Source organism: Bos grunniens, chromosome 3, assembly GCF_055505025.1.
Source record: "Bos grunniens cultivar Pamir isolate PY7600 chromosome 3, Bosgru_T2T1.0, whole genome shotgun sequence".
Lineage (NCBI taxonomy): Eukaryota > Metazoa > Chordata > Mammalia > Artiodactyla > Bovidae > Bos > Bos grunniens.
Genome location: NC_141167.1, coordinates 100,774,079 through 100,787,543, shown reverse-complemented (window position 1 = coordinate 100,787,543; position 13,465 = coordinate 100,774,079). Strand labels below are relative to the sequence as shown.

At 42.3% G+C, this 13,465-nt stretch overlaps 2 protein-coding genes across 2 annotated transcripts; both read left to right on the top strand.

The window, feature by feature from the left end:
* Positions 1-5,711: 5,711 nt before the first annotated feature.
* Positions 5,712-7,889, top strand: LOC147376372 (histone H3). Its single transcript, XM_086392345.1, has one exon. It carries the CDS (start codon positions 7,391-7,393, stop codon positions 7,799-7,801), a length of 411 nt encoding a protein of 136 aa, XP_086248471.1. The 5' UTR covers positions 5,712-7,390; the 3' UTR covers positions 7,802-7,889.
* A 203-nt stretch (positions 7,890-8,092) lies between these two features.
* LOC147376371 (histone H2B type 2-F) lies at positions 8,093-9,385 on the top strand. The gene has a single exon (XM_086392346.1). It carries the CDS (start codon positions 8,903-8,905, stop codon positions 9,281-9,283), a length of 381 nt encoding a protein of 126 aa, XP_086248472.1. The 5' UTR covers positions 8,093-8,902; the 3' UTR covers positions 9,284-9,385.
* Positions 9,386-13,465: the final 4,080 nt, after the last annotated feature.

Below are 13,465 nucleotides of genomic sequence, written 5' to 3'. Positions count from 1 at the left end.
GACTGCTTCAAATGCTACTAGGAAAGAGACACAACCAAAGTGTAAACAACTGCAAGCCAAGGTTTGATCTCAAGTGCTCTCGGCCTGCAGAAGCTTGAAGCAGGGCTTTGGTTCCTGGCCAGGCTGAGGCTGGGGTCGTGGTGGTGAGAGCACCAAATCCTAGCCACTAAACCAGAGGTCAGTGACAAGGCCCTGGCTCTCTGGCTTTGCAGAAAAGAATTTGCACAAAGATGGAAAATAGTGAAATCAGTATTTGTTAGGAGGAAAAAGAGTCCAATATGTGCAGACAGACACACGGGCAGGCTGAGAGAGAGTAGCACTCTCGTGGTGGTTTGACTCACTTTTATGGGGCATTGCTTCCAGGTTTCCTTTGGCCAATCATTTCTATTTGCCTGGTTCTGAGTCTGTATATGAGAATCCCAGGGACGGGGGAGCCTGGTGGGCTGCCGTCTATGGGGTCGCACTGAGTCGGACATGTCTGAAGCGACTTAGCAGCAGCAGCTGAGTCTGTATTTGGTATATCTCAGGATCTTTCCATGTGCTCATATGCATCTCTTAGCCAAGATGGATTCTAGTGAAGAGGCTTAAGGGTAGTTGATATCAATTACTATGAGGTGATGCCCCCTCCCTTTTTGACCTCCAAGGAGCCTTTCTGCATATATGTAACCAGGGAGGTCTCCTTAACTTCATGAATGAGAAATATGTGGTCTTTTATCTCTTATCTGGGCAGAGCCCAGCCTCCTGAAAGAAACTGTTCAGCCTAGGGTCCATGTATCTCCTTCCCCAGGCTGACAGAAGTGATGATTTTTGATGTCAGAGGGAACAGGGCCCTAGGCAGATTCAGAGAGAGTATCTACAAACTTTCAGTATGCTTCATCTGCCTGTAAAGCGACTAATCACTCATTACCTAAACAAAATTCTCTCCAAAATAAATTCTTTTCTCTGTTGCAAGTAAATTCAGATTGAGAAAGCAATCCATGTGCAGCTGTATTAAATGCAATAACATATGTACACTGTTGTTACAAAAATTAAATGAATGTTGAGGAAGAGGATATGTTTTAAAAAATACTTTTTTTTTTTTTTTCCCAGACAGGCTATATGTAGGTTGAGTTGTGAGCATTCTGTTCTAATTTTCCCCACAGACCAGAAGTATTATGTGTCCTGCTAACAACTGTGGCCTGAATTTTTTTTCTAAGTTGGAGTTCAGTTCAGTCTCTCAGTCGTGTCTGACTCTTTGCGACCCCATGGACTGCCACACGCCAGGCTTCCCTGTCCATCATCAACACCTGGAGTTTACTCAAACTCATGTCTATCACATTGGTGATGCCATCCAACCATCTCATCCTCTGTTGTCCCCTTCCCCTCCCACCTTCGATCTTTCCCAGCGTCAGGATCTTTTCAAATGAGTCAGTTCTTTGAATCAGGTGGCCAAAGTATTGGAGCTTCAGCTTCAGCATCAGTACTTCCAGTGAATATTCAGGACTGATTTCCTTTAGGATGGACTGGTTGGATCTCCTTGCAGTCCAAGGGACTCTCAAGAGTCTTCTCCAACACCACAGTTCAAAAGCATCAATTCTTCGGCGCTCAGCTTTCTTTATAGTCCAACCCTCACATCCATACATGACTACTGGAAAAACCATAGCCTTGACTAGACGGACCTTTGTTAGCAAAGTAATATCTCTGCTTTTTAATATGCTGTCTAGGTTGGTCATAGCTTTTCTTCCAAGGAGCAAGTGTCTTTTAATTTCATGGCTGCAATCACCATCTGCAGTGATTTTGGAGCCCCCCAAAATAAAGTCTCCTAATGTTTCCATTGTTTCCTCATCTATTTGCCATGAAGTGATGCGACCAGATGCCATGATCTTAATTTTCTGAATGTTGAGTTTTAAGCCAAATTTCACTCTCCTCTTTCACTTTCATCAAGAGGCTCTTTAGTTCTTCTTTGCTTTCTGCCATAAGGGTGGTGTCATCTGGGTATCTGAGGTTATTGAAATTTCTCCCTGCAGCTTGATTCCAGCTTGTGCTTCATCCAGCCCGGCATTTCACATGATGTACTCTTCAAGTAAGTTAAATCAGCAGGGTGACAATATACAGCCTTGATGTACTCCATTCCGGATTTGGAACCAGTCTCTTGTTCCAAGTCCAGTTCTAACTGTTGCTTCTTGTCCTGCAAACAGATTTCTTAGCAGGCAGGTCAGGTGGTCTGGTATTCCCATCTCTTGAAGAATTTTCCACAGTTTGTTGTGATCCACAGTCAAATGAATGTTAAAAATAATATCTGTAGCCGTTAAAATCCCTGCAATATGTAGCTCAAATCTCATCAGGATGGTTAATGAAGCAAAATAAGTTCTTGTTTGAATAGCTTTAAAATACTGTGTGTAACTTTACTTGAACCTACTACAGTCCACAGGGACATGTTATACTGGAAAGCCAGAAATTGTATAAACTTATAGCAGAGGGAATTGGAGAAGGAAATGGCAATCCACTCCAATGTTCTTGCCTGGAGAATCCCAGGGATGGGGGAGCCTGGTGGGCTGCCGTCTATGGGGTCGCACAGAGTTGGACATGACTGACGTGACTTAGCAGCAGCAGCAGCATAGCAGAGGGAAAATTTTCTTTTACATCTTAGATTCTGTGACTGGGCCTGATAATTAAACTGACATAAATCCAGTCAAAAGGAAAAACAAATGTAATTTCATATTTCTATGTGTATACAGGAGTCTTCAAAAGGAACATGAAGACCTAGGTAGGCCCCGAACTTATATATAACTTTTAAAACAATTAAAAAACCCGATGAATTCTAGAGATGTGACAAGACCAAAGGGTTTGGACAAAGGTAGCTAACTATGTCAGAGAAGGCAATGGCACCCCACTCCAGTACTCCTGCCTGGAAAATCCCATGGACAGAGGAGCCTGGTAGGCTGCAGTCCATGGCGTCGCTAATAGTCAGACACGACTGAGCGACTTCACTTTCACTTTTCACTTTCATGCATTGGAGAAGGAAATGGCAACCCACTCCAGTGTTCTTGCCTGGAGAATCCCAGGGACAGGGGAGCCTAGTGGGCTGCCGTCTATGGGGTCACACAGAGTCGGACACGATTGAAGTGACTTAGCAGTAGCAGCAGCTAACTATGTGAAGTTAACTGCAGGAGTTAACTAGGTAGAGAAGTAACTAGGAAGATATGGGTTAGTTTAATAAGGTTTGTTTGAGCAGATTCCTCTTGGCTTTCCAGGATTCCCTGTCTTGGAACACGCTCCTGTATAGGGAAGACATCTACTCTATGGGGCAGGGGGCTTAATCTCCTTTTTTAAGGAAGAAAAGGGGTTGTCAGAGGGCCCTTCTTGCATCTGCTGTTTTTCAAGTGCCTTTTGTTTAAAAAGTGAAAGTGAAAGTTGTTCAGCCATGTCTCTCTTTGCCACCCGTTGGATGTAGCCCATGCCAGGCTCCTCTGTCCATGCAAATCTCTAGGCAAGAGTACTGGAGTGGGTTGCCATTCCCTTCTCCAGGGGATCTTCCTGAACCAGGTATAAAATCCAGCTATCTTGTGTTGCAGGTGGATTCTTTACCATCTGAGTCACCAGGGAAGTCCCCTAGTTTAAAATAATCCTTACGTTAAAGTGACATATTTTAGGGGTGGCATATATTGCCACTGATGGGGTTCAAGACATGCTACTCCAAAATACAGCACCTCAGCATATTGAGTAAGCTGAAGAAATTTTGAGAAAATGACAACAGGGTCACTATGACCTTCCCCAGACTTTCTCACCTGAAAGAGGTCACAAAACTCTTCTGTGAGAGGTGCTCTCCCTATTCCCAGAGAAAAAGAGCACCCTTATCTCTGAAGACAGAGGGACACACAGAAGAATCCTAACAAGCAGGCCTTGCTGTTCTCCCAGTTTAGTACACTTACCTCATACTCATTAACCTCTCATATTTCTACACAACACCTGCTCTTCATTAAATCTAGCATAAAAATGCTCAGGCTTGTTTCTCCAGATCTTCATTTCCTTATGAATGTTCCTGCATCATGTAAAACTTAAACACGTGTGTGATTTTTCCCCTGTTAATCTGTCTTTGTTTACTTTTCAGACTCAGCCAGGGACCCTAAGTGGGTCAAGGAAAATTTTTCCTCCCAGACACATTCCCTCACTGTACCTTACAGGCAGTAGTGTTAGGGTCAGGCAGGAAAGGGGAAGTGTTTATCCAATAAGTAGAGTGTTGGGGGAATGAGTTTAGCTCAGAATGGGACAAAAAAGGAAACTCAAAATCCTTTGCCTTCTCTCAATTTGGTCCAGGGCTGCAAGCCATTCAAAGTGAAAAGAAGCAGGCATGTGGCCTGAAACCCACAGGCTGAAGATTTAGCCTCAAAATTGCGATACTTGAAACCTTGGGGGTACTTGAAGCAAAAAAAAGACACAAACTGTCTTCCTAGAACTTATAATTTAGTTCATTACTTTTGTATTAAAAACAAACACATGCACATACAAAACATTATATTTTTGCCTGCTTATTTCCTATGGCAAAATTTAAGCTTCTCATGCCTGTTTTCTTCCCCTGTTCAGTACTAAATAATGAAATTTTAGTGCTCAGTCTTAAAACTGCAGATTCTTGTTATTTCTAATGAAAGAAAGTTCAGAAATATTAAAAGAGAAAAAGATTGGCTCTTCCTCACAGCTGTAGCAAAGCACAGATTCTTCTGTTATAAACTTGCTTTTGATAAAGTGGTATATTGAGAACACTGACAGGATTATTACTCTATTGTCCAATGTCAATACTAGGTGAGACTAGGTGAAATTGAACTAATATGAATCAGAATTCTCTTATTAAAGGTGACTTCTAGACAATCATATATCATATTAAAGATGACTTCTAAGGTGACCATATATTAGATTGTTATATTCAGAGAAATGTTACTTATGACCCTAAGTAATATACGATTCTGATTATCTTATTTGATTTGTTGTCTCAGAGTTAACATTTAAGTTGGCATCACTGTTTCCTGAGATGTAGAAATTCTTATTCAGCTTCTTTATTAAGCCAGAGGAACCCTTTCAGAATTTTGTCATTCTCTGTTATAAAGATACCAACTAAAAAAAAAAAAAATGCACAACATGAGAGTTGTGAGTTAAGTTTTATTTGGGGCAATATAAGGACCGCAGCCTGGGAGACAGCACCTCCGATAGCTCTGAGAAACTTCCAAAGAGGTACAGGGAAAAGACAATATATACTTGATTTTGGCAAAAAGGGAGCACATGCAATCAAGCACATATTTTTTATAGAAAGTTTCTGCTGGCGTTATGAAACTTCTGCTGGTCACGAGAAACAAATATCACCATGAAGGATTTTAGTGTTTTTCTAGATATCTTATATCTGTATTTTCTTATAAGAATCGGGCTCATGAAATCAGCTCCTGAGAATATCTAACTATCTAAAGCCCCATCCTGCCAGTTTTCCAGAGCCCAGGGTGCCTAATTTCTGCTTTCCACCCTGAACTCCTTCAAGGAGTGTTGGAGGTCAGCAGCTGCAGCAGCCCATGACCTAATCCTTGTAGAGGAAGACGGCAAGCACCTGTGGCAAGTGCCAATTTTTGGTTGATAAAGGTAATACAAGTCCCATTACTGTTGGATTCTATATAAACAGACAGCTTGAGAATCTTTTTCTTGTTTAAATGAACACATCCCATACAGCTTGGCCAAGAGTGGATACATCAAAACAAATTAAAAAAAATTTTTTTTCAAAGAAATGTGACACTTGGGTGGACAGCTTTGGGCTGTAACCCAGACACCTGCCGTGGGGTAGTTTCTTCTTCTGATGGGAACACCTGAGTTGAGTAATTCGATTGTACGTTGGGAAAATTCTTTAGTGCTTTAAAATATACCCCAAGCCTGAAGAAACTGGAAATACATTGTAATTTCATTCTTGTGCTTTAGAATATTATGTAGGCCTTGTTACTTATCCAGGATGAGCCATAACATCTCTGAGACTCAGTTTCTTTATCTGTAAAATGAGTTTTTAAATAACATCTATTTCACAGTTGGAATTAAATAATATGCATAGAAAATTTTTAAAATACTGAGCGGTGCTCTGTATATACAAGACATTATTACAAAATAACCACAGAAGATGGTAACAGTTGTTCATATCAGCAACACTTTCTCACTGACATTTTAGATCTTCTCTCTATAGCAGGAGATTGCTGCTGCCTAAGGAGATGTCTAATATGAATCAGAATTCTGTTATTAAAGGTGACTTCTAAGGCAACCATACATCACAGAGTGTCTCCACCTTGTGTTTAATGTTCAGGAAAAACTCTCAAAATCACTTTAAACTTCAGGAAAGTGATCATCATACCTTGGAGCTAAGTTTTGAGCCTCTTGGGCCTGATTTTATTCTCAGGTTTGAGTTTTTATATGCGATGTTCTTCCAATCAAATAAGCATATCATTAAAAGTGTTTATTACAACTTTAAGCATTGGTAACCTTACATAACTTTTGTTTTATTACATGCAATTTTCTGAGAAATTCTTCAAAGCACAGGAAATAAAAGGCAAAAGATCTTCAATTTCTGTATAGAGAATAGAAAAGATTTGAAACTGTAAGCATTAGGAAACACTTTATTGAAAATATGATAGCAAATCAGTAATCAACAGATTATGTGCTTTGACCCTTTAACGTTAAATGACTGATAAGCAACTTGACTATTTAAAACTATTCACTATTGTAAGGAAGAAATTAATATTTCCGGTCTTATCTTCCCTTAATTAAAGCGTTTTGTCCATAGGACGTAATTACGCATTGATGGATTGAGGAGAAAACCCGCACTCAGTGGGTGGAGGGAGGCAGATGGCTCTGAGTTGGTAACCATCAGCACACAATTTTGGTATAGTTCCGAACCAGGTAAAGGTTAAGTTTAATTTCTGGTTCCTTCAACTACATATTGTTTTGTTGAACCTCAGTAGTAATGTAACTCTCGCTTAGCTCAGTGTCAGGAGCTAAATAAATTTGTTAGTTATGGGAGAGGAGTTACAATAACTAGTAAGTGGAAATGCATGCTGAACCCTAGGGCGTGCTTGTATTTTGAAAGAACCTGCTAAAATATAAATCCCAAGCGTGCAAAAACACTTCATAAATTGTTCTTACGAAAGTTAACAGCAATATAAAGAAAAGGTCTTTTTAAAAAAAATCTTTAATAAGATTATAGAAAAGGACTGGAAAAGGGAGGTTGTAAGTAAAGAGACTAGCATTACAATCTTCTGCCCAAATAGGATTGAATTCTAGCCAATGAGATTACAATTTCGGAAATTGCTAGCTTTTCTGGCCCAATCAAGACTAGGCTAAGTCTATAAATGAGACTGCCTAGGGGGTCGGAGAATAAAACCTGTGAGATACTATGGCGCGTACGAAGCAGACCGCCCGCAAGTCGACCGGTGGCAAGGCCCCGCGGAAGCAGCTGGCCACCAAGGCGGCTCGCAAGAGCGCGCCGGCCACGGGCGGCGTCAAGAAGCCGCATCGTTATAGGCCGGGCACCGTGGCCCTGCGGGAGATTCGGCGCTACCAGAAGTCGACCGAGCTGCTGATCCGCAAGCTGCCGTTCCAGCGGCTGGTGCGCGAGATCGCGCAGGACTTTAAGACCGATCTGCGCTTCCAGAGCTCGGCCGTGATGGCGCTGCAGGAGGCGAGCGAGGCCTACCTGGTGGGGCTGTTTGAAGACACGAACTTGTGCGCCATCCACGCCAAGCGCGTGACCATCATGCCCAAAGACATCCAGCTGGCTCGTCGCATCCGCGGGGAGCGGGCTTAAGGCGTACATTTTAAAGTAGACGATCTAAAGGCTCTTTTTAGAGCCACCCACGTTTTCTTAAAAAGCAGCTGTACCAGCTTTCACTTTAGTCGGTGAACTCTTAATGCACGAGTGTTAAGGGTAAAGCGGGTAGGGGAGTTTAACACGCGTTGAGTGGTGAGGCTATGGAGTTAAAGCTGACAGACGCTAGAGGGAGCGCCAGAAGCAAGGTCTGGGTCGTTTTTGTTAACTGAGCTTACAAGCTGGTTTGATTTCTTAATACAGAGCTCCAACCTAGTCATTTCCTTTTTTTTTTTTTTGAGAACCTAGCCATTTCTGAGAAAACTTTGCAAGAAGCTAAATTCTCTGCCAGTCGTTTCTAGCGCTTTCCAAGCTGCTAGTACAAAACGTTAGCACAAATCTGAATACTGAAGAAGGTCGTCATTATGTGATAACTGTAGGAATGGTAATCGGCTTCAGCTTGATTCTACAGTTACTAGAATTAGGCCAGATGTTAGATAAAATCCTCGATCCCCAAATAGTTCCTCGGTACTTCAACTGTTAAGAATGGGGACAAGAGTCCTGAGATATGTAGGATCCCATCTTCCTAACTGCATGAGACAGAAGGCGCAAACTGTAAAAAAAAAAAAAAAAAAGGCGGGGGAGGGGGTAGGCGGCTAAGGTATTGTTGCGAAAACCAGAACCAAACTTCCACAAAATAGTACAGAGGAGTAAAACGATGCAAAAATAAGAGAAAGTTAGCTTGTCTTTAGCACGCGCTTCAGATCTCTACTATATACAAGTCAATCAACGAGAAAAAGGGAAAATCATTTAACGAAAGACCCCAAACAGGTGAAACTACATTTACTTAATTTAGTGTGAAACAGAACATTTTGATTGGTTAACAAGACATTTGTTGTAAGAACCACTAAGAAAGCGCGAGCAGGACCTCATTTACATGACGCTGCCTCTCTATGACGACACTGTTGTATATTAACCAATAAAAATGCAGTACTCTGTTAGCCTTCATTTGCATACAGGCTCTATAAATAGCGTGTAAGCGGGCGGTTTTGAGGTAGTCGGGTCGTTTAGTACGGGCGTGTGGTGTGTCTTCCTGCAAAGATGCCGGATCCAGCAAAATCCGCTCCTGCTCCAAAAAAAGGTTCTAAAAAGGCTGTCACGAAAGTGCAGAAGAAGGATGGCAAGAAGCGCAAGCGCAGCCGCAAGGAGAGCTATTCCGTTTACGTGTATAAGGTGCTGAAACAGGTACACCCGGACACCGGCATCTCGTCCAAGGCCATGGGCATCATGAATTCTTTCGTCAATGATATTTTCGAGCGCATTGCCGGCGAAGCGTCGCGCCTGGCGCATTACAACAAGCGCTCGACCATTACTTCCCGAGAGATCCAGACGGCGGTACGCCTGCTGCTTCCCGGCGAGCTGGCTAAACACGCCGTGTCCGAGGGCACCAAGGCGGTCACCAAGTACACCAGTTCAAAGTAAGGGCGCGCAAGGGACGAAATCGAACGTCTACGTTATACACAAAGGCTCTTTTCAGAGCCACTTACGTTACCAGAGAAAGCGGCTGTAAACACTTAAATTAGTTGCGTTGGGTGGATCCGTAATTAGGATCGCATATACATGTAGGGCTATATCAGGAGAATGGTAAAAGTTGCCCTAGCAGTTAAAATTCGAAACGTCCCATGATCCAGTGGTGCCACCTAATGGTAAATGTTTTATTAATAAGTGGTGTTCAAGATGGTCCCTACCTGCCTAGTCTGAGTCCTCAGTGGAGTTTAGGTACAGAGGGGAGGGGGAGCTAACCTAATACATTGATTTGTTCTTTTATCTAGTAAACGAGCTGGGATTTACTGTCAACGTACAGATAGCCTTGAGTTCCCCAGTCCCCGCGGTTTACTAATATTTTAGTCTTTTTTTAAACGTACACCTCTGGGTATGTAGTCCCAAGCTTTTGCCAACATAGCCAGGTGCTTTAGCATGTTGGCCTGTCAGCAAATCCCAACCTAGCAATCCTCCCGTAACTTCTTTTTAGCCCAGTGACCTTCAACTAGATAAATTTTCGCACTCCCTCCCTCCCCCAGGCTCCCAACCATGGGGCATTTGGCAATATCTGGAGACATTTTTGATTGTCATCACTCGGGAGGGGGTGCTACTGGCATTTAGTGGGTACATCCTACAATGTATAGGACAGCTTACAGCCCCCACAACTAAGAGTTATCTCTTTGGTGCATAACGTTGATCCTTGTGATAAGGTTGAGAGACCCAGTGCCCAAAGACTTCCTTTCCTTCAGGGATTTCCCCCCCAACCTTTTAGGATTTAGTTCTCATTTAGATCAAACATTTTCCCCTGTCCTCTGCTTTTGGTGAAAACTGAGGAGTATACTGTGATTGTCTACACTCCTCCACAGGAAAATAATCTCCAGGGCAAGGACCTTGTCTTAGTTTTGTAACAAACTTCCCTGGTTACAACAACCACTTACCAGCCTGCTAAACATACATCCAGGTGCCTGTCCTGAAGTTCTCTGATAGGTTGGGGGTGGGGACTGGGGAGGTGGATTTTAGTATTCTCAGGTGTCTTTTTTTTTAAAATAGATTTTGGGGGCATGATGTATAAAAGGGCACAGTTAACGTGGGATGACACAGTTAACGTGGGACGAATTTCTAAGGCTCTCTCAGAATTTGCGAAACTCAAGACTAATCCTGATTATTTGTTTTACCAAATAAAATATACCCTTGAGGCAAAAGGACAAAATCTTAGTTTCCAATTCACTTGACAGTCAAGTTTTGATATTAATCAAACTTGGGAGAATTTACATGACTGTGCTTAAAATAAATTTTATTAATTTATAATGTAGGAGTTCAAATTTACATCTAATTAAAAGTTGAATAAAGTGGGCTGTATGTGATTTCTCTCTTTCAAGTGGAAATAAAGATTCTCAGTGAGTCATCTTTCCCCAGAGACTATAAGACAAAGAGGCCAGAGAAAGATGACTCAACTGAGAATCTAAAATTTTCAGTTGAAAGAAAAAAAATCATTATAAGATACATTTTATGGTAGCAAAAATCACTCTGTGTTTAAAGGCCAGGGTGGTGTGTCTTCTACCCAAACAAGCCATCAGATAGTATATCTCTTCTCCTCAACTAGAATCTTAAAGTTCAGGGGCTCTCTTCTCCCTGAGGACTAGGGACCATGTTTCTTATGGTCTTTTGAAGTTGTTAAAGCGTTGGCAGTTGGCTCACCTAATCAAAAGCCATCATTATTTATCCAATGACTAAAAGATTAAACCTCAGTTCCTTATCCTGAAACTAAAGGCCTTCTATCATCTTGCCAAAAGGTACCTTCTTCAATTACTTGTTTCCCCCAGTCCTCTAGCTTAGGTAAAATGTTCTACTCACTATCCTTTCAGTTCAGTTCAGTTGCTCAGTCGTGTCTGACTCTTTGCGACCCCATGAATTGCAGCACGCCAGGCCTCCCTGTCCATCACCATCTCCCGGAGTTCACTCAAACTCATGTCCATCGAGTCCATGATGCCATCCAGCCATCTCATCCTCTGTCGTTCCCTTTTTCTCATGCCCCCAATCCCTCCCAGCATCAGAGTCTTTTCCAATGAGTCAACTCTTCGCATCAGGTGGCCAAAGTACTGGAGTTTCAACTTTAGCATCATTCCTTCCAAAGAAATCCCAGGGCTGATCTCCTTCAGAATGGACTGGTTGGATCTCCTTGCAGTCCAAGGGACTCTCAAGAGTCTTCTCCAACACCACAGTTCAAAAGCATCAATTCTTTGGCACTCAGCTTTCTTTATAGTCCAACTCTCACATCCATACATGACCACTGGAAAAACCATAGCCTTGACTAGATGGACCTTTGTTGACAAGGAAATGTGTCTGCTTTTAATATGCTGTGTAGGTTGGTCATAACTTTCCTTCCAAGGAGTAAGCGTCTTTTAATTTCATGTCTGTAATCATCATCTACAGTGATTTTGGAGCCCAGAAAAATAAAGTCTCCCACTGTTTCCATTGTTTTCCATCTATTTGCCATGAAATGATGGGACCGGATGCCATGATCTTGGTTTTCTGAATGTTAAGTTCTAAGCCATCTTTTTCAACTCTCCTTTTCACTTTCATCAAGATGTTCTTCAGTTCCTCTTCTCTTTCTGCCATAAGGTTGGTATCCTCTGCATATCTGAGGTTATTGATATTTCTCCCGGCAATCTTGCTTCCAGCTTGTGCTTCATCCAGCCTGGCATTTCACATGATGTACTTTGCATAGAAATTAAATAAGCAGGGTGACAGTATACAGCCTTGACCTATTCCTGTCCCAGTTTGGAACCAGTGTGTTGTTCCATGTCCTGTTCTAACTGCTGCTTCTTGTCCTGCATACAGACTTCTCAGGAGGCAGGTCAGGAGATCTGGTATTCCCATCTCTTTAAGAATTTTCCAGTTTGTTGTGATCCACAACAAAGGCTTTGGCATAGTCAATAAAGCAGAAGTAGACGTTTTTCTGGAACTCTCTTGCTTTTTCAATGATCCAATGGATGTTGGCAATTTAATCTCTGGTTCCTCTGCCTTTTCTAAATCCAGCTTGAACATCTGGAAGTTCTTGGGTCTGTTGGAGCCTGGCTTGGAGAATTTTCAGCATTACTTTGCTAGCTTGTAATTAGTGTCAAATTACCCTAGGTTGTTGGGGTAGTTTGAGCATCCTTTATCATTGCCTTTCTTTGGGATTGGAATGAAAATGGACCTTTCCAGTCTTGTGGCGGGTTCCAGTCCTGTGGCCACTGCCACTGTTATCCCTATCTGCTCAAGCTATATCTGGAATAGAGTGGGCGCTTGCAGTCCAAGGAGTGGCAAACAAGATGATAGTCCCCAAACCTCAATATTTCTTTTCTTTGACTGAGAGCTCATTATACAATAAATATTTCAGGTGGTTTTCCTAAACGGCAGCATAAGAATCTAGAGAGTATCATTATCAACCAATCCAAGGAACTTTGCTTTGAATGGTCAAAGCCAGAAACAGAGAGCAAAATAGGAGAACTAATTGAGCTTGAGCAGTTCTTTACTGGAAAAGGCAATGGCACCCCGCTCCAGTACTCTTGCCTGGAAAATCCCGTGGACAGAGGAGCCTGGTGGGCTGCAGTCCATGGGGTCGCTAAGAGTCAGACATGACTGAGCGACTTCCCTTTCACTTTTCACTTTCATGCATTGGAGAAGGAAATGGCAACCCACTCCAATGTTCTTGCCTGGAGAATCCCAGGGATGGGGGAGCCTGGTGGGCTGCCGTCTATGGGGTCGCAGAGTCGGACACGACTGAAGCGACTTAGCAGCAGCAGTTCTTTACCACTTTCCCTCAGAGGACCCAGACCAAGATGATAACTGGTCTTGGGACTGAGGTAGCACAAGGTACCCAGAAGAAGGAATTCCTGTGGCAAAAAAAATGGAGGATGCAGATTTGTGAAATGAAATAAAGAACAATTTCTCTCTGTTGTTTTACAGGATCAAAGGCAATAATTTTAAATTGCCAGAAGGTAGGGGAAAATCCTTATCATTCTTTTTTTAATCAGTGTTTTTAACATTCAGGGGAAGACAAAATACCTAAAGCTATCAGCTTTATTTTTTGTTATTGTTCGAAATGATGTTGGAGATTTGTGTAGGACTTAGTTTCCA

Excerpts from the sequence above, each read along its gene's own strand:
- LOC147376371 (XM_086392346.1), top strand. The coding sequence starts at position 8,903 with ATGCCGGATCCAGCAAAATCCGCTCCTGCTCCAAAAAAAGGTTCTAAA.
- LOC147376372 (XM_086392345.1), top strand. The coding sequence starts at position 7,391 with ATGGCGCGTACGAAGCAGACCGCCCGCAAGTCGACCGGTGGCAAGGCC.